The sequence below is a fragment of the Loxodonta africana genome, chromosome 16 (genome assembly GCF_030014295.1).
Source record: "Loxodonta africana isolate mLoxAfr1 chromosome 16, mLoxAfr1.hap2, whole genome shotgun sequence".
Lineage (NCBI taxonomy): Eukaryota > Metazoa > Chordata > Mammalia > Proboscidea > Elephantidae > Loxodonta > Loxodonta africana.
The window spans coordinates 66,864,646-66,888,937 of record NC_087357.1 but is presented as its reverse complement, the minus strand read 5'-3'; the positions used below and the strand labels follow the sequence as shown (position 1 = coordinate 66,888,937).

The window sequence follows — 24,292 nt, the reverse complement described above, 5'->3', positions numbered from 1 at the left end:
CCTCTTGTTCTGCTCCAGCCTCTCTGGCCTTTGTTCTCTCTCTTATAATACCATACTCTCTCATGTCACAGAGCCTTTAAACGTGCTCTTTTGTTCCTTGGAATGGTGCTTCTCTTCTTCAGTCTCAGTAACTCCTACTCACCCCAGATCTTGCTTTAAATGTTACTTCCTCCTAGTATGCCTTTTCAAGGAGCCCTGCTGGTGCAACGGTTAAGCACTTGGCTGGTAATCGAAAAGTCGGCGGTTCAAACCCAGCCGCTCGAGAGAAAAGACCTGACAATTTGCTCCCATAAAGATTTCAGCTTAGGCAACTCCATGGGGCAGCTCTACTCTGTCCTATAGGGCTGCTGTGAGTTGGAATCAACTCAATGGCACACAACGACAACAACAACATTATGCCTTCTCATACCATGTGTCTCTCCTTTGTGGAATTTACCAAAGTTGTATTTTTACATGAGGTTAAAGATCAGCTCTATTTTTGTTCATCATTGTATCCCTTCCACCTTGTATGATGACAGGCATAGAGCTGGCATTCTGATAAATACATAATTAAACAAAATTGTGTGTTTTTAGGCTTGAATTTAACCAGCCCTTTCAGTCAAACACATAATCAAAGGATGAAGTTAAGGTAACAAAAAGTCAGAAGAAGGAAAATCTGGGTAATTTAATAGCATGGCAACTCCTTAAGTTTAAACTCAGTAGGTGATAAGTTCTAGTGCCCAGGCTGGAAAACATCAACTAAATGAAGCATAAGAGTTAAACTATAGGGTATTTTGTTTGACACAATTACCTCAAATATGGGTCGTAAGTCTCTAACTCTTGTTTACTTGTTTGCTTCCTGGACTGCTTGTTTATTTACATTGGTTTCTATCATTAGCCTACTTTTGTGATTCAATAGTCCCTGCAATCCTCCTTCATAGCCCTCCCTGTCCAATCAAAAGGAAGCTGACAGCTCTCCCCAGCTCCAACTTCTCTAACACATAAAACTCTAGTCCCTTTCCTATTTTGCCTCATCTTTACCTCCTACTACTAAATCCTCTCATCTTTTCAAGACTTATCCTTCTAGAGTTTTGAAGTTTGTCTGTTTAGTAGCTTCACAAAGTTCTATTATTATTTATTATTAAAAATGATTATATCTTAATGCATGCAAATAGAAAAAGAAAGCACAATACCTCCTTCAGGAAACAGTCTTCTATGTATCTACACATAGCATACTGCATCCAAATGGTTTATTTTATTTTCCACTTTAGGGGTTAGAAACTAGGATTCAGTATGGATTAGTAACAATAATGATGACAGTGATGATAACATTTATTGAGGACTCATTTGTCTAAGGCACTTTTTTGAGCCCTTCATATATATTAATTTAACCCTCATAACAACACTGTTAAATAGGTATTATTATTATTATCTCCATCTTACTTGTGAGTAAACTGAGGCACAGAAAGAGTAAGTAAATTGCCATGAATACACAGCTACAAAGTGACAGGGCTGGATTCATACCTAAGCAGTCTGTTTCTAGAGCCCATGCTCTTAACTGCTGTCAGTACTGCTTCTCTACTTGAGCTATTACGTGAGCTATTTCTAAGAAGTCTATCCTTTAAGATTTTATCAAGTTCTTGCTATATGTAAGATAAGCTGCAAAGCAGATAAAAACAAGTAAGAGATATTTCAAGCCTTCTCCATAAAGATTTACAGCCTTGGAAACCCTTTGGGGCAGTTCTACTCTGTCCTACAGGGTGCTATGAGTTGGAATTGACTAGCTAGCAAAGGGTTTGGTTTGGGTTTTAGTTACTTACAGTCTAAAAAGAGGCAAAGGAATAAGATAAGAATATGAATATGGATAATACAAAGCAGAGTTTAAATGACTTAGGAAGGGGCAAAAAGTTCTCTGGAGTTTAAAAGGAGGAGACAATATATCTTCGAGGGATAAAGCATTATTCATTCAATAATTATTTACTGAGTACCCTTTATGCCTGGAGATGATATAATATGATATGGATCCCACTTTTAAGAAGCTTATATTCTAGTCAAGGAATGCCTTCAAGGAGAAGGTGGTATTTGAGATAGGCCTTGAATGATGAGTAAATTTTAAAAAGTAGAGGTGGAGAAGACAAATATTTATGAAAGCATTCTGAATGCCATGTATAAGAAGCACTCAGTGAGCCCAGTGAGCATGGTGCCCATTTTAAGCTTCTACTTACATCCTGTTCACTTGAGAAAGAAAAAGGCAACTTTGACAGCATTACCTGCATGGCAAGCTGGGCGTTCTGCATGAGAGTCAAACAGTATTTGATCCAGCATCTTGCTATCTCCCCTTTTCTTTGATGATAAAGCTCTGGTACATCTCCTTCACCTTCAGTAGCTAAAAGTACACATTTGAGTTGTCTCATGTGGTCACAATTGTAATTTTCATTGTGTACTCCATTCTTTTTTTTCTCTTTTTTTTACTGTGGTCAAATGTACACACCAAAACACCCACCAACACAAGAACTTCCACCTTACAATTCAATGACAGATGACATTGTTCACGTTGTGCCACCAGTACTGCTATCCCTGTTCCAAAATATTCTACCACCATTAACATAAACTCGATGCCCCCCAAAAACAAAAACTGCATTCTTTTTTAAATCTCTTTTTCCTGGCTATAAATTTAACAGATCCTCATTGAAGCAGGCGAAACAAAACTCACCCCAAATCTGCCACCCAGAGAGGCACTCACTGCTATTATTTTTGAAGATTTCCTTCTAGTTTTTTCCTATGTATTTTCTGTTTAAATAAAAGTTAAAGTCACAATGTATATTCAATTTTAAATCTTGCTTTTTCCTTATGTATTTTACCACTGACATTTTACCCATTATCATTAATAATTCTTCAAAATCATTTTTAAGTATAGCATCATATGCAATTAAATAGATGTTTGATGCTTCATTTAACCATTCTTCTAATACCAGGCATTTGTTTTCCAATTCTTCACTATTACAAACAATTCTAAAAATGAAGATCTCTGTGCATAAATCTTTCTGGATGTTGGGTTATTTCCTTAAGACAGATTCCTAGAAGAGGAATTTACTGGGTCAAAGAGGACACAATTATAAACGTTCGTGACACATACTGCCACATTATTTTCAACAAACACTCCAACCAACAATGTATGATGGTTTTTGATGAAAGCATTTTGAAAACACTGGACGTCGTCATTTTTTTTTTCCAGCTTTCTGCTTTAAAGAGCAAAACCAAAATGGATCTCAATGGAGTCTTAATTTTTATTAATATTTTTTGACTAAATGCCTTTTAGACTTGGGAAAAAAACATTTAACTTGACAATGTACATTCCTCTGACTCTTTATAGCTTCTGTATCCTACAAATCCACAATTAGAGCTTCCACCTGCATAGAAAATGTGATGTTTCAAAATCTAAAGCCTCTTATGTTGGAGACTGCTCAACAGTGAGTGATAGGCTCAAACAGGGAAAGAAAATTGTGAACTTATTACAAACCCCAGTTGATGTGAAATAACTGGCCTGTATTCTTTACAAATGTCTAAGTGATGAAAGAGAAAAAAAAGACCTGGAACTGCTCAGATTAAGAAGACTAAAGAGATGTGACAACAAAATGCAATACAGTCTTGGACAATAATGCCACAGTGGAAAAAACTGCTATAAAGGACATTGTAGGGACACTGGTGAAACAGAAACATGCACTACAGATAAAAGAACTGTTTCGAGGTTATACTTCCTAAAGTTCTAAATTTGATAACAACGCTATGAGTGTGTAAGAAAATATTCTAGTTCTTAGGAAATGCCTTTTGAAGTATCGAGGGGCAAAGAGGCCTGATGTATCCAACCTTCTTTCAAATGGTTCAGAAAGAAAAATGAAATGTGATTGCAAATGAGGCAAATATTAAAAAATGGTGAAAGCATAAGAGCATATGGTAGTTCTTCGTTCTGTTCTTACAACTTTTCTAAAGTTCAAAATTATTTCAAAATAAAATTTTTAAAAAAGCTATATAAACTTGATATATATAAACTTACTGTCTTCTGTGGCTGGGATCTTTCCAGTTTGACCAAAAATGACGTTAGCAGCTGATAAACAGTGCCTGGCCTCCATAAAGCATAGCTGTTGGGGAAATAAACAAGAGTTGAATGAGACTATCGACTGCTTTATCTGTAATTAATACTTGCATAAACAGTCATTTAGTATGGGAAAAACTATAAAATCGGGTAAAAAAATGACTACTAAGGAGACCCTGTAGAGTTGCTGAACATTAACAGTGTACAAAAGACATGTTATGGTATTATCTGGTTAAAAGCCATCTCAAAGTTAAAATAACAATGCCCCATTCTCTTAACAACAGTCCAAACTGGCTGAAAGACAAATGTTGATTCAAAGTTAGCTCTCCTCATGTAATCGGTAAGCATAACCCTTTGCCACTGAGTTGACACTGCGACTCATAGTGACCCTATAGGACAGAAGAGAACTGTTGAACAGGGTTTCCAAAGCTATAATCCTCACAGAAGCAGACTACCATATCTTTCTTCCATGGAGCGTCTAGTGGTTTCGAACCACTGACTTTTTGGTTAGCAGCCAAGCGCTTAACTACTACCCCACCAGGGCTTCTTATCAGTAAGTATACAGCAGTGGTTATCACCCTAGATTCAAACTACCTCAGGTAGCCCTTTAGGTACAGTCGAAATAGCCGAAGTTTCACGCATGATACATTCTTAGACCATTTACATTCTGTCAGAGGATTTGAAGATTTAATTTTTTTCAAGTTTAGAGACTGCCTTTATAGCCAATAGTTTAAAGACGATAGGAAGAGATTCTTGACTTGTAAAATCTTTGCAATTTACATACAATGAGCTTCCTATCAAGTTCTGAAGTCAAAAGATTTTCTCTGATGAACTTTAATGGCATTGCTTTACCAACACACCTGAAGACTTCAAAATTCAAATCTGGGCATGATGATTTTCTCAGACACTTAGAGAAGATCTCCTTATGCATATAAACACTTTGCATCTGTCATGTAAACTCACAGGGCCACCAGAAGAAGTACAAAGTTAAAGTCCAACTTTTGGTTGGAAGCCACCCTCATTAAACAGAATACTTCATTTTAGTAATATCTGATTTTTCTAAGAAGACGTTAAATGGTTGGCTATGATTTTACACCTCAGCATGAAATATATCTATCTATTATGGCAAATTCAGAAGCCATCCTGAGAATAGCCAGCTGAGTACCTAGCAGCATCTACAGGTCAAAATGGTGGCGTTAAACCTCCAAAGTCGGAAGTGAGTTACAGTTCACATAAGGAAACCTTAATTGTCTGTCCCTCTACAATCCCTACTCATCATTATCACGTCAGCTTTTCAAAGCTTGGTTCCCTCTGAGCAATCACTGACAGCACAGTGCTTTGTGCCCTCTACGTGGCTGGTAAACGCGAGACTTTACAATCTGACAGGTAAAGACTCACTAAGTATCATTTATGATAATGAGACAAATGATAATTGAATTAAAAAAATCATAGTTCAAACCCCTCTTTTTGCAATGTAACTTAGCAGTTGTAACAAATACCTATAAAACATTTGGGTAAAAAATAAAAATACAGGGTTGGCGAAGGTGTTCATGAAAATTGCTGCATTCTCCATATAAGTAATGCTTAACAACTTTAAATTTTTAATCACACTTTAATATTTAGATATCTTAGTACTATCAATATCTGTGTAGTTTTAAGTGTTAACTCAAATCACAATGAATAAGGAGTTTTCAAGTTGCTAGACAGAACAAACAAGGGGCCTCTGAGGGTTTTTAAAAGGTGCCACAAGCAGAGGCGCTGGCTAACACTCTGTGATGACAACCACGATGAGATGGGTTCATGAGAGTAGATTTAACTGAATGCTCTGATGTACGCAGTGTGTTACTTACACTCTTGATCTTAAACCAAAGTCCTAGACGTGATGCTGTAGTTACTACAGCCCTTTCTCTCCTGCTAATAGCTTTCCTGAATAAATTCTGTGGGACAATACTTTAAACATAGGGTGCATTTACAGAAGCTGCACTGAGAAAAAGCTTAGAAAGGCTACAGGCCCCAACCAAGATAAGGCAGCAGACAACCAGAGAGATGAAAGGAGTAAAAAGAATTACCAACATTTCAGAAAGCCTTCTGAATTAGAAACACGAATAAAAGTAATTTTTATTGCCAGCATCTGGCTGGAAATGATGGCTTAAAGGGCCTTTTAACATTAGAAACGCGTATGGAATAAATGGGTCAATTAAGAGTATTACCAGCATGATTCTGAGCAATTCTGATAAATAACTAAGAAGTTCAAAATTTGTCCCTGTGTAACAGTCCAGAAGTATGCCATAAAGCCCCTAAATTGGAACTGAATAGAAGTACTTCCAACATAGAAAAATTAATATAGAGCATTCTGAAAAATAACTGAAATGTACCATGTGCTTTTATCAAAGCCCACATTTAACAGCCAACTTCCTTAGACAAATTCTCGGTTACCAGATTAACACTGCATAAAGATAAAGTTATATCTACAACAAGATAAAAGCTACGATTTAAGGCAACATCTCACTAAAATGATTTGAGATCGTGTGTCTATGTCAGAAAATAACTGGTTTTAGGAAAAATGAAATTTTACGGGCTATCAACATGTAAGACAATGATAAAACTCAGGACTTTATGATTCAAAAGGACTGATGTCAACAAAAAGCAACCAGGTTTTCATACACTGACAAATTGGACTGCATTTTTCTGTCCAGTTTTATATCATTAAATATAAGCAATTTGTTTTTAAAAAGATGACATTTTCAAAGTAGTATTGGTTCTATTTAAATATTCACTATGAGTACTTGGTTAGATAACTACTTTGAGGAGCTTACCTTATTGATGTAAAATTGTGACAAGGTAGCAGCATTAATGGCCCACTCTACAGGCTGGTAGGCGTTGTGCTCAAGCTGGAGTTTTAGGGTACTGTGGCAATAATGAGCAGCCTTCTCAAATTTTTCCATATGCTGGTAGACTTGAGCCAGGTAATATAAGATATGAGTATAAACCTTCTCAAATCTGTGAAGAAAAAGAATTAATATCTGCATAATAGTTTACAACTTACAAGGAACTTTCATATATATACTTCTCTCAATTGGTCCTTCCACCAACCCTTTGAGTTCGGTATGGCTGTTGTATCTACTTACAGATAAGGAAAGTGAGCCTCAGATTTGAAAAAGGTCACATAGCTATGGCAAATGGAGATTTTAATCCACGTCAGAATCCAAATCCCGTACCCTTTTTAAGTACCTCAAAGCAGAAAACTTTGTGCTTTTTAAAATAATCACCCTCTCTACACTAGGTGGAAATCCTTGTAAAGGCTTACTTCTGTACTTACTCACCTTTTTGATCTCTCTTGTTCAGTAAATTTCTCTTCTTCAGGAAGAAAATGCTCACAAGGATCAAGAGGAGGACTTCCAATCTACAATTGAAGAACAAAAGCGTTTTAAAATTTTAACCTGTAAACACCAAGCGCCCTCATCTGGGGGAAAAACGAAAATCAACTTTTAAAGCCCAACACTCTTCATTTTTTACTAGTTAACTTTAATGTCACGCAAGAAGTAAATTTCCTAATCATAAAATCTAAAAGAAACAAAAGGAGACTTCCTACAAGTTCACCTGACAAATTTAAACTGCTATTGCAGTTTGCTGCAAATACATAAAAAAAAACTATCCAATGGCTTTAATTAGAGATGTACAATTTCTTTAAGTATTGTTAAATCTTAACTTTGGTAAAAAGAGCGCTAATAAGTGTAACAAATAGGAAAAATGCACACATCTTTAAAGCAATATTGTCCTAAGCTGACCACGAATGAAAATCAAAGTTTTTAATATTTATTCTAATATATTTTTCTCAAGGGAATAAAAAAACCTACAGATTACCTCCTTTCAGTTTAGGGACGTTCAAACCAGTGATTCCACTGTTGATGAACTGATCCCATCTTAAGTCTTCCAAGAGGGCAGAACTGCTTAACTTCTGCATCATTCTACTTCTATGGGGATAGTCCCATCTTCAAGCCCGCTCCTGCTTTAAAGCAAATTCACTAAACTCCAAGTAGCAGCAATGCTTTCTATAAAATATGTGGTCTTCCATTCTGCATACAAACACTAAATGCATCACGGAGTCAGCTTCCAGAATTGACAGAAAGTAAAAACCACAAACACAGGAAGCCAGGCCCAAGGCGAACACAATAGATAATTCTTCAGAGACCACATTTCCGAAGGCTGTTTAATATTCTTACCCCTGCCTAGAGGAGGAGGATTAGCAATGTACGTTTTACTTATTATTATACTTCACTTTATGACTACCACACTGTCAAATCAGCCTCATCTCGAAACTAAAACAGAAATATAATTAAGTGTAGTTTTGCAATGTGTGTTGTTTCCATAAACAAAAAAATGTTTACAGTTGTAATCAATGTGTACGTATCTGTTGTATACATTTTCCATGTATTGATGGTGCAAATATTTACCACTTTAATGATTACATCATATTCTCCTTTATTAGTATGGAAACCCTCATGGCATAGTGGTTAAGAGTTCAGTTGCTAACCAGAAGGTCAGCAGTTTGAATCCACCAGGCGCTCCTTGGAAACCCTATGGGGCAGCTCTATTCTGTCCTATAGAGTCGCTATGAGTCGGAATCGACTCAATGGCAGTGGGTTTGGTTTTTTTTATTAGTGTACCATACTTTACTAACCATTCTCCAGTTATTGGACATGCATACTTTCAGTGACATGTCTGTATTATAGAAATGGCTGAGTTACCCCAGCTTACACATGAGGAGTGGGTGGCACAGAGAATGTGAGTTCCCCCAAGTCGAGCAGTTAGTTTTGACTACAAGTGAAGCTAGAATCGTAGGTCTCTTATCTTCATGTTGTGATTTTTTTCCTTTGTTTAGGTCTCTCCTTTACCTAGAACTATATTATCTATAAACACAAAAAACCATCAATGCAATTCAACACCTCCAACTAAACACTATTTTATATTTTTAACTGAAATTCTCCATCAAATTCACAGTGTAATACTGTTGTATTGTTCTTTATGTTGGCTGGGATGGACAAAGTATAATACCATTTGTAATTTCAAGAACTAGGTATGGTTCTAGATGTTCGGGATACAGTAGTAAATAGAGCAGTAAAAAACATTCTTGTCATCAGGGAGCTTACATTCTAGTAGTGGAGATGGGTAATAAACAAAATAAATCGCTAAAATACATAATATGTTAGATAGCGGTAAGTGCTAAAGTGAAAATAAGGCTGGAAAAGTGATAGGAGGTGTTGGGGAAGGGTGGACAAGTCAGTGCACTGGATGGAGGCATTTGAGTCAAGACCTGAAGGAAATGATGGAGTGAGCCATGTAGATTCTAAGTAGGAGAAACAGTAAGTGCAAAGGCCCTGAGTTAGGAGCTTGTCTGGTGTGTTCTAAGAATAGCAAGGAGGCCAGTATAGCTAGAGCAGAGTGGGAGAGCGGAGAATAGTAGAACGTGAAATAACAGAAGTAATGGCAGCCAGATCAGCTAGGAACTTGTAGGTCTTCAAAAGGTCTTTGGAGCCTACTCAGAACGTAGGAAGCCAGTAGATGATTTTCAAGAAAGGAGTGACGTGATGTGATTTACTTCTGAACAGAGTTGAGAACAGACTGAAGGGGGCATGGGAGCAGGAAGACCAGCTGAGAGACTACTGTAATATTTAGGCAAGAGACGATGGTGGGGATGTGAATCAGGATAATAGCAGCAGTCTGAGTCTGGATACAATTTGAAGGTAGAACCAACATGATTTACTGATATATTAGACAGTGCAGGGAAAAGAGAATTCTCCAAGGCTTCTAGCCTCAGGAACTGGAAGAAAGAAGTTCTGTTTACAACACGAAAAACTGAAGACAAGAGGAATTATCAAAGCTCAGTTTTGGACAGTCGTTTCAGAGACACCTACTCCATAAAAAGTGAAAATGTCAAGTCAGCAATCAGACAGATGAGTCTGAGATGAGTTATCTGCAGACAGATGGTATTTACAACAACAGAATGAACGTTTATGAAAGACGAGAGGTCCCAGGACTGAACTCTGGGTGCTCCAGTATTCAGAGGTTGGGGAAGTAAGGGGGAAACACCAAAGACTGATGAGACAGAAAACTAGACAAGCGTGGGATCCTGGAAGCCAAGTAAAAAAAAAAGGTGTCTGACGGAAGAAAGACTGATCGATTGCATCAAATGGTACTGAGAGATTGTCATGGATTGAATTGTGTTCCCCAAAAATATATGTGAGCTTAGCTGGGTCCTGAGTCCCAGTATTGTGTGACTGTCCACCATTTTATGTGACTTCCCTATGTGTTGTAAATCCTATCACTTTGATGTAATAAGATGGATTAGCAGCAGTTATATTGATAAGGTCTGCAGGATTAGGTAGTGTCTTAAGCCAATCTCTTTTGAGATATAAAAGAGAGAAGTGAGCAGAGAGACATGGGAACCTCATACCACCAAGAAAGCAGTGCCGGGAGCAGAGTACATCCTTTGGACCTGAGGTTCCTACGCCGAGATGCTCCCAGATCAAGGGAAGACTGATGGCATCACAAGGACCTTCCTCCAGAGCCGACAGAGAGAGCCTTTCCCTGGAGCTGGCGCCCTGAATACTGGACTGTGAGAAAATAAACTTCTCTTTGTTAAAGCCGTCCATTTGCGGTATTTTTACTACAGCAGCACTAGATGACTAAGACAGAGGTCAAATACAATGACAGCGAAGAATGTACCACTGATTTGTTGTTGTTAGCAGCCACCGAATCAGCCCCAACTCACGGTAACCCCATGTTGAAAGTCATATGGTTTTCATTGGCTGACTTTTCTTCCTAGTCAGTCTTAGTCTGGAAGCTCCACTGAAGCGTGTTCTGCATCATAGCAACACGCAAGCCCCCACTGACAGAAGGGTGGTAGCTGCACAGGAGGTGCACTGGCCGGGAATCACATCTGGTTATCCTGTATGTAAGGCGAGAACTCTACCACCGAACCACCACTGTCCCCAGGCCCAACCACCCCGAGAGGCCTCCACTGAGATGTACCCCCTGGCTCACAAATGAATTTAGCAACATAAAAGTCACTGGTGAACTTGACAAAGCACTGATTTGGAGAAATCTCGAAATATCTCTGGTTATTTAATGGAGTGCCACAAAGAGCCTCAAAACAAAATTCACTAAAATCCATTTTAATTTTAGAAAAGATTGCCAACTGATACTAGGTAAAAGTTTATTAAGGGAACAGATTGTTACCACAGTAGTTTGTCAGACCTGTGTCTCCCGACACCTAAAGTGAGTGTTTTCAATCTAGGCTCCTCAGAGCCCTGGGAGTTCCTATAACAACTCTTTTGATCAGAGTTATTCCGCCCACAGCAGAGGGGGTGGAAGGGATGCATAGTGGATTGGGCTCAACGTCTTTCTGACCTGTTTAACCAGAGTAGCTCACTACGTTTTTTTACATACTGAGTTTCAGAAGGGTTTCATAGGTAAAAAATCATGGAAAAACCAATGCCTGTAGTATCTAGACTAGCGGTATCATCATCACTTGGGATCTTGTTAAAAATGTAAATTCTCAGGCCCTACTCCAAAACTAATGAATCAGAGCCTGAGACTGAGGCCCAGCAGTCTTCCAGGGGATTCTGATACATGCAAAAGCTTGAGAACCACTACCTCCAAGATTTCAAGTTTTGTTCAGGTAATTCTTGTTTGCTTTCTTTTAAGCACTGCTGTTCTCAGTGGAAACCAAAATGGAATCTGTAGATTATAAATCCAAACAGCAGTATTTTAGGATAACATCAGTATTTCCTATATGATTCTATCTGGACTCAGGTTGCCATTAGACCCTATCCAAAATTGTTTTTAAAAGCCCCAAAGTCTTTAATATACAATAATTTTAGCTATTAGTTGACTTCCTAGACAGCTCTGTAGAGTAGAACCTGGTCTTCCTGAGTTGAAGGGGAGAATTCTATCACCAAACCACCAACTCTTCAGTGTAGAGTTACACTAATATTATGAATTAAAAATTCTTACCTTCAATTCTTGACCTGTTCTAATCAAAACTTAAATTTATCTGACATGCAACATACCTCTTTCATATACTGATTATATAGAGCTTCTGATGATTCTAGGTAAGCTTGTGCAGTTTCAATTTCTTCTCTTTCAGACCACAAGATACCTAGGTTATTCTGGAAAATAAAGGAGAAACAAGTAATGATAATATAAGCCTTCCAATTAAAGCAACTTTCATGGTTTCAAAATAATATTTACTGACCAAATAATACTGAAGTGTGATTATTAATAATGAATTGATCATTCAAAATAATACTGTCTTTATGTAGTATTGTAGGCAGCTGCTAAGATGGCCCAGTGACCCCTGCCTCCTGGTATTCATGCCCTTGTGTAATCCCTTCCCCCCTTAGTATGAGCTGGATTTAATTAGTGCAAAGTGACTAAACACAAGTTGTATTTCAATAGTCTAGCAATGAACAATCCAAAAAGGAAAATTAAGAAAACAATTTAGAAAAGGAAATTAAGAAAACAATTCCATTCACAATAGCATCAAAAAGAATAAAATACTTACGAATAAATTTAACTAAGGAAACGAGGTGTAAGACTTAAACATTGACAACCATAAAGAATTGCTGATAGAAATTGAAGAACACCTAAATAAAGCAAAAGGAAGAAATGCTGAAGTAAAAAAACTGAACAGAAGATTTCAAAGGGCAGCTTGAGAAGACAAAGTATCATAATGAAATGTGCAAAGACCTGGAGTTAGAAAACCAAAGGGAAGAACGTGCAGAGCATTTCTCGAGCTGAAAGAATTGAGGAAAAAATTCAACCCTCAAGTTGCAATATTGAAGGATTCCATGGGCAAAATACTGAATGATGCAGGAAGCTTCAAAAGAAGACGGATGGAATAGAGTCACTGCACTCCCCGCCCCCCAAAAAAGCTGGTTGACTTTCAATCATTTCAGGAGGTAGCATATGATCAAGAACCTATGGTACTGAAGGAAGAGCTTCAAGCTGCACTGAAGGCACTGGTGAAAAACAAGGCTCCCGGAATTGACGGAATACCAATTGAGATGTTTCAACAAATGGATGCAACACTGTAGGCACTCACTCATCTATGCCAAGAAATTTGGAAGACAGCTACCTGGACAACCAACTGGAAGAGATCCGTATTTGTGCCCATTCCAAAGAAAGATAATCCAACAGGATGCAGAAATTATCGAACTATATTATCACACACAAGTAAAATTTTGCTAAAGATAATTCAAAAACGGTTGTGTCAGTACATCCGACAAGGAACTGCCAGAAATTCAAGCCGGATTCAGAAGATGTAGAACAAGGGATATCACTACTGATGTTAGATGGATCTTGGCTTAAAGCAAAGGATATCAGAAAGATATTTACCTGTGTTTTATTGATTATGCAAAGGCAACTGACTGTGTGGACCATAATAAATTATGGATAACATTGTAAAGAATGGGAATTCCAGAACACTTCATTGTGCTTATGAGAAACCTGTACACAGACCAAGAGGCAGTTGTTCAAACAAAGCAAGGGGCTACTGCATGGTTAATAAATCAAAGAAAGTGGGTGTCAGGGTTGTATCCTTTTACCATACTTATTCAACCTGTATGCTGAGCAAATAAACCAAGAAGCTGAACTATATGAAGAAGAACATGGCATCAGGATTGGAAGAAGACTCATTAACAACCTGCAATATGCAGGTGATACAACCTTGCTTGCTGAAAGTGAAGAGGACTTGAAGCACTTACTGATGAAGATCAAAGACTACAGCCTTCAGTATGGATTACACCTCAACATAAAGCAAACAAAAATTCTCACAGCTAGACCAATAAGCAATATCATGAAAAATGGAGAAAATACTGAAGTTGTCAAGGGTTTCATTTTACTTGGATCCACAATCAACGCCCATGGAAGAAGCAGTCAAGAAATCAAAAGATGTACTGCATTGGGTAAATGTGCTGCAAAAAACGTACAAAGTGTTAAAAAGCAAAAATGTCATTTGAGGACTAATGTGTACCTGACTCAAGCCATGGTACTTTCAACGGCCTCATATGCCTGAGAAAGCTGGACAATGAATAAGGAAGATCGAAGAACTGACACCTTTGAATTAGGGTGTTGGTGAAGAATATTGCCTATATCAAGGACTGCTGGAAGAATGAACAAATCCGTCTTGGAGGAAGGTCAGCCAGAATGCTCCTAGAAGCAAAGATGAGACTTCGTCTCACGTACTTTAGACACGTTATCAGGAGAGACTAGTCCCTGGAGGAGGACATCATGCTAGGTAAAACAGAGGGTCAGTGAAAAAGAGGGAGACCCTCAACAAGATGGACTGACACAGTGACTGCAAAGATAGGCTCAAGCATTGCAACGATTGTGAGGATGGCACAGGATTGGGCAGTGTTTCATTCTGTTGTTCATAGGGTCACTATGAGTTGGAACTGACTCAACAGTACCAACAACAACTAAATAAATGGAAAGACATCTCCATGTTCATGGACCAGATGACAATATTGTTAAGATGACAATACTCAAGGTGATATAAAGATTCAACGCCACCCCTATGAAAATCCCAACAGCATTTTTTGCAAAAATGGAAAAACCCATCCTAAAATTCATGTGGAATTTCAAGGGACCCAGAACAGTCAAAACAATTTTGAAAAAGAAGAACAAAGTAGGGGACTCAAACTTCCTGATTTCAAGATGTACCACAAACATATAGAATCAAAACAGTGTGGTACTGGCACAAGAACAGACATATAAACCAATTGAACAGAATTAACAGCCCAGAAATAAACCTTCAAATCTATTCTCAATTGATTTTTAAAAAAAATTGTACATTAGACGAAGGTTTACAGGACAAACTAGCTTCTCATTAAACAATTAGTACACATATTGTTTTGTGACATTGGTTGTCAACCCCAGGACGTCAATGCTTTCCCCTTCTCGACTTCGGGTTCCCTATTACCAGCTTTCCTGTCCCCTCCTGCCTTTTGTCCTTGCCCCTGGGCTGGTGTTTCCATTTAATTTAGTTCTGTTTTATGGGCCTGTCTAATCTTTGGCTAAAGAGTAAACCTTAGGTGTGACTTCATTACTGACCTAAAAGAATGCCCGGGGGCCATACTCATGGGGTTTCTCCAGTCTCTGTCAGACCAGTATGTCTGGCCTTTTTTGTGTGTTTGTGAGTTAGAATTTTGTTCTACATTTTTCTCCAGCTCTGTCCAGGACAACTCTATTGTGATCCCTGTCAGAGCAGTCGGTGGTGGTAGCTGGACACCATCTAGTTGTGCTGGACTCAGTCTGGTGGAGGCTGCTGTAGTTGTGGTCTATTAGCCATCTGGACTAATCTTTCCCTTGTGTCTTTGGTTTTCTTCATTCTCCCTTGCTCCAGACAGGGTGTACACTCAGTCGATTTCTGACAAGGGTACCAAGACCATTCAACAGGGAAAGAAGAGTCTCTTCAACAAACAATGCCAGGAAAGTGAAATATCCACAGGTAATAGAATGAAGTTGGACCCTTACCTCACACCTTATACAAAAATTAACTCAAAATGGATCAAAGGCCTAAATTTAAGAGCTAAAACAATAGTATCTCTTAGAGGAAAACACTGGGCCAAATCTTCATGACCTTTTGATTTGGCAACGGTTTCTTAAATATGACACCAAAAGCACAGGGAAAAAAAGAAAAAATAGATAAACTGAACTTCATTAAAATGAAAAACTTTTTTGTCTCTAAAAACATTATTAAGAGAGTGAAAAGATAACCCACAGAATGGGAGAAAATATTTGCAACCATATATCTGATAATGGTTTAATGCTCAGAAAAGATGCTCAATATCATTAGCAAATGACAGCATCAAATCAAAGAATCACACTCATTAGCACGACTTAAAAAAATAAAAAAGAAATGTTGGTGAGGATATGGAGAAACTGGAACCTTTGCCCATTGCTGGTGGGAATGCAAAATGGTGCAGCCATTGTGGAAAACAGTTTGCTGGTTCCTGAAAAAGTTAAACATAGGATCTAATCTCTAAAACCTGTAAGATACTCCAACACCTCAACAACAAAAGGACAAACAATCCATTTAAATAATGGGCAAAGATTATGAAAAGACACTTCACCAAAGAAGAAATTCAGGCGGCTAACAGACACCTGAGGAAATGCTCAACATCATTAACCATTAGAGAAATGTAAATGAAAACTACAATGAGATACCATCTCACCCCGACATTAATGGCATAAATGAGAAAATAACAAGTGTTGGAGAGGTTGTGGGGAGATTGGAACTCTTATGCACTGATAGTAGGAATGTAAAATGGTGCAACCACTAACAACTATGGAAAACGATATGGCACTTCCTTAAAAAGCTAGAAATGGAAATACCATACAATCCATCAATCCCACTCCTAGGAATATGTTCCAGAGAAATAAGAGCCATCACATGAATAGACATAAGCAGACCCATGTTCACTGCAGCATTTTTTCCAATAGCAAAAAGATGGAAACAACCTAAGTGCCCATCAACAGATGAATGGATAAACAAATTATGATATACACATATGCTACACAATAAAGAACAACGATGAATCAGTGAAACATCTCACAACATAGATGAATCTGTAGGGCATTGTGCTGAATGAAATAAGTCAAGCACAAAAGAAAAAATACTTCATGAGACCACTATGTGTAAACTCAGAAAAAGTTTACATACAGAAAGAAACAATTTTTGACAGTTATGTGGGAAGGGAGAGAAGGGGAGGGGAGGTAAAACCATGAACTAGACAATAGATAAGCGGTAACTTTGGTGACAGGTAAGACAGTACACAATACTGGGGAAGTCAGCACAACTTGACCAAGGCAAAGTCATAGAAGCTTCATAGACACATCTGAACCCCCTGAGGGATCGAATTATTGGGCTGAGGGTTGTGGGGACCATGGTCTCGTGGACATCTAGCTCAATGGGCATAACATAGTTCATAAAGAAAATATTCTACATCCTGCTTTGATGACTAGCGTCTAGGGTCTTTTTTTTTTTTTTTTTCTTGTGCTTTAAGTGCAAGTTTACAAATCAAGTCAGTCTCTCATATAAAAATTGACATACACCTTGCTATATACTCTAGTTGCTCTCCCCCTAATGAGACAGCACACTCCTTCTCTCCACCCTCTATTTCCATGTCCATTCAGCCAGCTTCTGTCCCCATCTGCCTTCTCATCTCCCCTCCAGACAGGAGCTGCCCACATAGTCTCGTATGTCTACTTGAGCCAAGAAGCTCACTCCTCACCAGTATCATTTTCTATTTTATAGTCTAGTCCAATCCCTGTCTGAAGAGTTAGCTTTGGGAATGGTTCCCGTCTTGGGCTGACAGAAGGTCTGGGGACCATGACCTCCAGTCTTAGTCAGACCGTCAAGTCTGGTCTTTTTATGAGAATTTGAGGTCTGCATCCCACTGCTCTGCTGCTCCCTCAGGGGTTCTCTGTTGTGTTGCCTGTCAGGGCAGTCATTGGGTATAGCTGGGCACCATCTAGTTCTTCTGGTCTCAGGCTGATGTAACCTCTGATTTATGTAGCCCTTTCTGTCTCTTGGGCTCATAATTACCTTGTGCCTTTGGTGTTCTTCATTCTTCTTTGCTCCAGGTGGGTTGAGACCAATTGATGCATCTTAGATGGCCGCCTGCTAGTGTTTATGAGTGTCTGGGGTCTTAAAAGCTTTCAAGCAGCCATCTAAAATACGTCTATTGGTCCCATCCCATACGGAGCAAAGGAGAATGAAGAAAATCAAAGATGCAAGGAGAATAGTAGTCCAAAGGCCTAATGGACCACATGAACCACAGCCTCCACCAGCCTGAGCCCAGAAAAACTAGATGGTGCCCAGCTACCACCATCAATTGCTCTGACAGGGATAACAATAGTGGGTCCCAGACAGAGTGGGTGAAACACACACACACACACACACACAAAACCAGAGTTACTGGTCTGACAGAGACTGGAAGAACCAACCTGCACTATGGCCTCCAGATACCCTACTAACTCAGAACTGAAGCCATTCTCAAAGTTCACTTTCAGCCAAAGATTTGGCAGACCTATAAAACAAACAATAACACACATGAGGAATGTGCTTCTTAGTTCAATCAAGTACACAAGACTAAATGGGCAATGCCTGCCCTTTAAAAGCAAAGACAAGAAGGCAGGTAGGGACAGGAAAACCTGAGGAATGGACACCAGGAACCCAGGGTGGAAAAGGAAAGAGGGAGAGTGCTGACATAATGTGGGCATTGCAATCAATATTACAAAACAGTTTGTACATAAATATTCGAATGAAAAACTAATTTGCGCTGTAAACTTTCATCCAAAGCACAATTAAAAAGAAACTTATACAGAAAAATAAATAAATAAGATTTGGAGCAACAGTAAGGAAAAGCCCAAGTAAGCTCCGTCCCCCTCTTCCCTTCAGCCACTGCTCAGGTGTGATGCCTGCCCATGTCACTAAAAAACAAACAAACCTTAATTAACACAGCCTTTTGTTTTTCTTCGCAATCAGATTTTTTTTCTTTCTTCCTTTCACAAGGGAAGCTGGTCTTTCATATTAAGTTGAATAATGTCATAAATTAGACAAACAGTATGTGCAAAGACGAAGAGAAACAGTGCATCTTACCTAAAGAAGTGACTGGAAAAGGCTGAAAAAGCATGCTAGAATTGCTGTATTTTGATTGTTTAGACTTAGGTGTTGGCATTATTTCTTGGAGAAAAAAAAAGGGACTTATAACATTTGCCTTTGGCCTTTGCAAGGCAAGCGTGTTAAGCCCCCACATCCCTTGCCTCTCGCCGACGGGGACCGGCCTGCATCCGTGCCGGGGTCCCCGGCTCTGCCCCGCAGCCGGCCAGCCAGGCCTCGCTCTCACCTGCGCCTGGACGTAGAGCGAGATGCAATCGTGCGAAAGCCGGTACTTGCGCAGCAGCCTCAGGCATTTCACCAGATGCTCCTCTCCAGCCGACGGCTCCTCCGTGTCGATGTGGTTCACCCCGAGGTGGAACTCAATGACCGCCCGCCTCACCGCCCGCTGGGCCACGGGCCCCTCGGCCTCCACCGCTTCAGCCGGCAGCCCCAGGGAGCTGTCCCCCGCTTCCAGGGCGTCGTCAGCCTGAGGCCGCTCATCCTCCTCCTCCGGCGCGGGGCCGAGCAGAGCCTTGACCTCTTCCAGCAGCGCTCGGGCGCTGTATTTGGACTTGTACGGCTCCTTCTCCGGGTTTTTATGCAATTCCACCCGCGACAGGGCCAGCGCGGCTTGGAATTTCTCACCGATCTCGGCCCAAGGAACGTTCGCCATTGCGGCCTCTACGGCTTGGGTTTCATCAGTGATTGCAGTCGGGAATCCCGCCTTCCTTCTGTTTTACGACACTTGGTTTACGACATTCGGCGGCTGGACCCCTGCGGAACGCTAACCAATGACGTCCTCCTAGGGAACTGCAACACGCTCGCCAGTGACCAATGGGAAGGAGCAGTGGTCACCACGGCACCCGTTGTCATGAAAGTGAAGCTGTCAATGGGGGCGTCCCCGCCTTCAGCCCCGCCCGCTGCAGTGATACGTTCATCTTTTGCTTCTTCCGGAGGGGATAATAATTTCTATAAAAATATGTTTAACGTCTACTTTCTTTACGGGAACATTTCAGAATATTGTTTACACAGCTAATTCATTCTACTTGCGCTGACTGACACAATTCGAAAGGCGAAAACTTTTTGACATCGGTGTATAGCCCAACCCATCGCTGGGTGAAAAAAAAAATTTTTTTAAAGGCTCTGAAATGTAATAGGGATTTCCGAGTATACTACTAATAATGTATAATATTATTAATATATAGCCTCTTACCTGAGTGAAAGCCATGAATGTAAAAAGCATTCAGTGATAAACATAAATACTTTCACTTCAACCCTGAAATACAAGTCGAAGGGATGGCATCCGACTTCCCAAGGTAACCCAAGAGTTAAACTACACAGCTGTGACAGCCGCCTCAGCTTTGTAGCCACAGGGTTTCTTTTGGGGCAGATATGGAAACTTTCAGGTAATTTATGCAGTGCTTAAACTCGGAATTTGAAACCTCGAGCTCATTCTTTTCTTTCCCCACTTTGTCCAGTGCAGTTAGGAGCAACCAGCTATACTTGTTAGTTTGACACTTGCCTCTTGTAAGTATTTGATTAGGAGCGTCCAGTGGTGTGGGGAAGACTGAGAGGAGCAGGTTTGGGGAGAAGATCAGGAGCTCAGTTTTAGATCTTCCTAAAAGGCAAACCTGAACACATCAATCTCCTGCTGAAAATCCTTCCATGATTCTCCATTACTCTCAAGATAAAGTTCAAGATTACTTGCAAGAAGCTTCTGGCTTCTGCTTACCTCTCCATTTTCTCATCTTGACACTCCTCACTTGGACTGTGCTGCAGCCAGACTGTTTCCATCACACTATAATGTGGTTTTCTCTTTCCTTGTCTGTACCCTCCAATAGACTGCAAACCCTGTAAAAGGAGCTTTGGTCCATCTCATTCACCGTCCCATCGCCAGTACCTAGTCCTAGACATATAGAAGGTACTCAGTATATATCTGCTGATGAATATGAAAGTGTTGACATATGGTTAATACTAATTACTATGAGCCAGGTAATGTTCAATCATCTAACCCTCAGAACAACTCTGGGAAATACTATTATTATTCCCATATTGCAGGTTAAGAATTGAGGACCAGAGAGATTAATAATTTACCAAAGGTTGCATTCAATAAGTAAGCAGTCTTTTTTCCCAGAGCCCACAATTTTAATCATTATGTTATATATACTTGTAGTAGGAGCTCAATAAATAGAACATCAAGACACATGGTGCTGACTCTTAAGAATCTAACTGGAAGAACACAGAATACCCAGATGAAAATTAAAACAGAAGAGATTTTTTTTCCTTTAAATTTTTATTTTATTTTGTTGTTGTTGATAATATACACAGCAAAACATACACCAATCCAACAGTTTCTGTTTGTACAATTTAGCGACATTGATTACATTGAGTTGTGCAACCATTCTCACCCACTTTTTCTGGGTTGTTCCTCCCTCACAAACATAAACTCACTGCTATTGTCAATTTGATCCATTATAGTTCTTAAAAGGGTGTAATGCTCTAGGCTGAACTTTTTTACTAGTTAATCCAAACTATTGTTCAGTTTTAAGAAAACTTCAGAGGATATTTTTGGCTCAAGGTTTAAAGATGATCTCAGGGCAATAGTTTCAGGGGTTCATCCACCTTCCATGGCTCCAGAAAGTCTAGGGTCCATTAGAATTTGAAATTCTGTTCTGCATTTTTCCCCTTTTGATCAGGATTCTCCTATGGAGTCTTTGATCAAAATGCTCCGTAACAGTAGCCGGGCACCATCCAGTTGTTCTGGTCTCATGCAAAGGAGGCAGTTTTCATGGACGCAATCAGCCACATATTCCATATCCTCCTCCCATCCCTGACTCTCCTTCTTCCTCTGTTGTTCCAGGTGAATAGAGATAAATCATTGTGCCTTGGATAGCTGCTTGCAAGCATTTAAGACCCCAGACACTACATAATGAACTTGGAGGGAGAACAGAACCTCTAAATACATTATTAGGCCAATTAACTGGGATGTCCCATGAAACCATGACCCTAAACCTCCAAACCAAGGAACCAAACCCATGAGGTGTTCGATCATACATAAGCAGCCTCAGCAGCTACTTTTTGTCATTGTTGTAAAATATCCATCACATAACTTTTGCCAGCTCAACTTTTTACAGATATACAACTAATCGACAGCAATTACAAAAATCAGCTGTCCAACCCTATCCTTTATCAGTGCAACTTTTCCATCTCTGTTAACTCCCCTTCCCCGCCTTCTTCCACCCCTGGTAACCACTAATAAATTTTGGTCTCTACACATTTGCTTTTTCTTTTTATGTAAGTGAGATCATACAATATTTGTCCTTTTGTGATTGGCGTATTTCGCTCAGCATAGCGTCTTCAAGCTCCATGCACACTGTAGCATGTATCAAGACTTCCGTTCTCCTACTGGCTGAGTATGTATGTACCACATTTTGTCCATCCATTCATCCGTTGATGACCATTTAGGTTATTTCCACATTTTGGCTGTTGCAAGTAGTGCAGCAATGAACATTGGTGTATAAGTCTCTGTTTGAGTCTCTGCTTTCAAGTCTTTTGGGTATATACCTAGGAGTGGAATTGTTGGGTTATATGATAATTATGGAAACCCTGGTGACGTAGTGGTTAAGTGCTACGGCTGCTAACCAAAAGGTCAGCAGTTCAAATCGACTCAGTGGTGATGGGTTTGTTTTTTTTTCCTTCCCACTTTGGATGGTAATTCTGTGTTTGGTGTTTTGAGGAACTCTCACTGTTTTCCACAGTGGCTGTACCATTTTGCATTCCAGCAATGGATAAGTGTTCCAATTTCTCGACATCCTCACCAATATTTGTTATTTCATCTCAGACATCCTACGGGGAGTGTAAAAAGAGAAGAGATTTTTTAAAAATCCTCACGCAGACAGACCTAAGAAACACAAAGACACAGGATTAGGAAGCCTAGGATGGAAGAGCTCTGGCTCTGCCACGTGGAGAGCATATTCCCTCTCGTGGCCAGCTGCTGCATCAGTATGTTGAGGGTTGAGCTAGACCTTCTTAGATCCCTGAGACGTTACAAAGCCGTCCATGTGGAATTTGCTCTATCAGTGGGGTAGAGTATAGATCATGTAAAACAACAGTCTGAGATCTATACCATGGAAGATAACAATTAGAAGGGACAGAAAAGTGTCAGGCATGTTGTAGTGAAAGAATTAACATATCTGGTTAGAGTTCAGCTATCTACCAATTATGCTCATTCCAGTTAAAAAAAAAAAATCACAGTAATAACAGCACTTACTTCTTTGTCTTTTACAGAACAAAGCTGACTTAACGGTAAATTCAGAAACAAGACTGAGGTGACCGTATCATCTTTACTAGTCAATATGGGTGTGAAAGTGAGAATACGTTTTTGTATAGTTGTGATTCGTAAAATCAATTAACTGTTCCACATACCTCCAAACATAATTAAAATTAACCTTGACACTTGTTAAGTGTACTGGTCAGTTACTTTGTCAAATGTTCCTCTATTTGGGTTTGTTTTTACATGATTAGATTGAGGATACGCGTTCTTGGCAAAGATACCAGATGTTGTGTCCTTCTCAGTGCATCAGATCAAGGGGTACGTGAGGTTGGTCTTAATACTGGTGATGTTAACCTTGATCACTTGGTAAGAGGTATCTCCAGTTTTCTCCATTGTAGTTACGCTTTTCCCCTTTGTAACTAAATATCTTGGAGAAGGTATTTTGAGACTGTGTAAATATCCTGTTTTTTCTCAAACTTTCACCCACTGATTTTAGCATCCACCAGTGAATCTTGCCTACTATAGTTATCACTTTGAAAAGTGTCACGGTCATAAAAGAGAAAAAAGACTATAAGACTGAGACACTATCTCAGGCTAGGAGGAGGCTGAAGGAGATATGATGACTAAATACAATGTTGAATCCTGGATGATATCCTGAAACTGCCAAAAGGACATCAGTACAAAAATTGGTGAAATTTTGGTTGGTAGTTTAACAGTGTTGTACCAATGTTAATATCCTGGTTTTGATAACTGCACTATGATTACATAAAATCTTAACATTAGTGGAAGCTGAGTAGAGAGTATATGAGAATTCTCTGTATTATTTCTGCAATGTTTTTAAGTCTAAAATTATTTCAAAATAATAATGCGTCTTGGAGAAGATACCAAGACACATTTTAAATGTGTCAATTCTATGCAACTCCAATGGAAAGAGACATAATACAATTATTTTAAAGTTCAAATACCTTTTGGAAAAAAAAAAAAAACTTGATAAAATACTATTTATTAAATGGTGCCGGACTATGAGATTACCATTCACTTGGGGAGAAAAATAAAATTAGATCCCTACTTGATTCTCACACTAAACTCCAGAGGAATTAAAGATTGAAATATAACCCTAAGAGTCCAGGAAGGAAGCATGGGTGAATATTTTTATAACCTTGGAGGTAAATAATTTTCTAAGCACAACAGGAAAGCCAGAAATTACAAAGGAAATGACTGGTAGTTCCAACTGCTTAAACATATAAAACTTTATATTAAAACACCTTACAAACATTTA

General features: G+C 39.2%; 1 protein-coding gene across 4 annotated transcripts in view; it reads right to left on the bottom strand.

Annotated features, from left to right (window-relative positions):
* The window catches only part of KIFBP (kinesin family binding protein), a 33,190-nt gene extending 13,714 nt beyond the window's left edge, over positions 1-19,476 (bottom strand). Inside the window, exons 1-8 of one of the 4 annotated variants that reach the window (XM_023547018.2) lie at positions 18,988-19,162; positions 18,741-18,824; positions 18,086-18,168; positions 12,145-12,243; positions 7,396-7,475; positions 6,889-7,072; positions 4,034-4,118; positions 2,250-2,365 (exon numbers count right to left, since the gene is read on the bottom strand). In XM_023547018.2, coding sequence (XP_023402786.1) covers positions 2,250-2,365; positions 4,034-4,118; positions 6,889-7,072; positions 7,396-7,475; positions 12,145-12,243; positions 18,086-18,168; positions 18,741-18,824; positions 18,988-19,054 — 798 coding nt within the window. In that variant the 5' untranslated portion in view covers positions 19,055-19,162. The other 3 variants (XM_023547019.2, XM_003409303.4, XM_064269651.1) reach the window with 3 other exon arrangements.
* Positions 19,477-24,292: the final 4,816 nt, after the last annotated feature.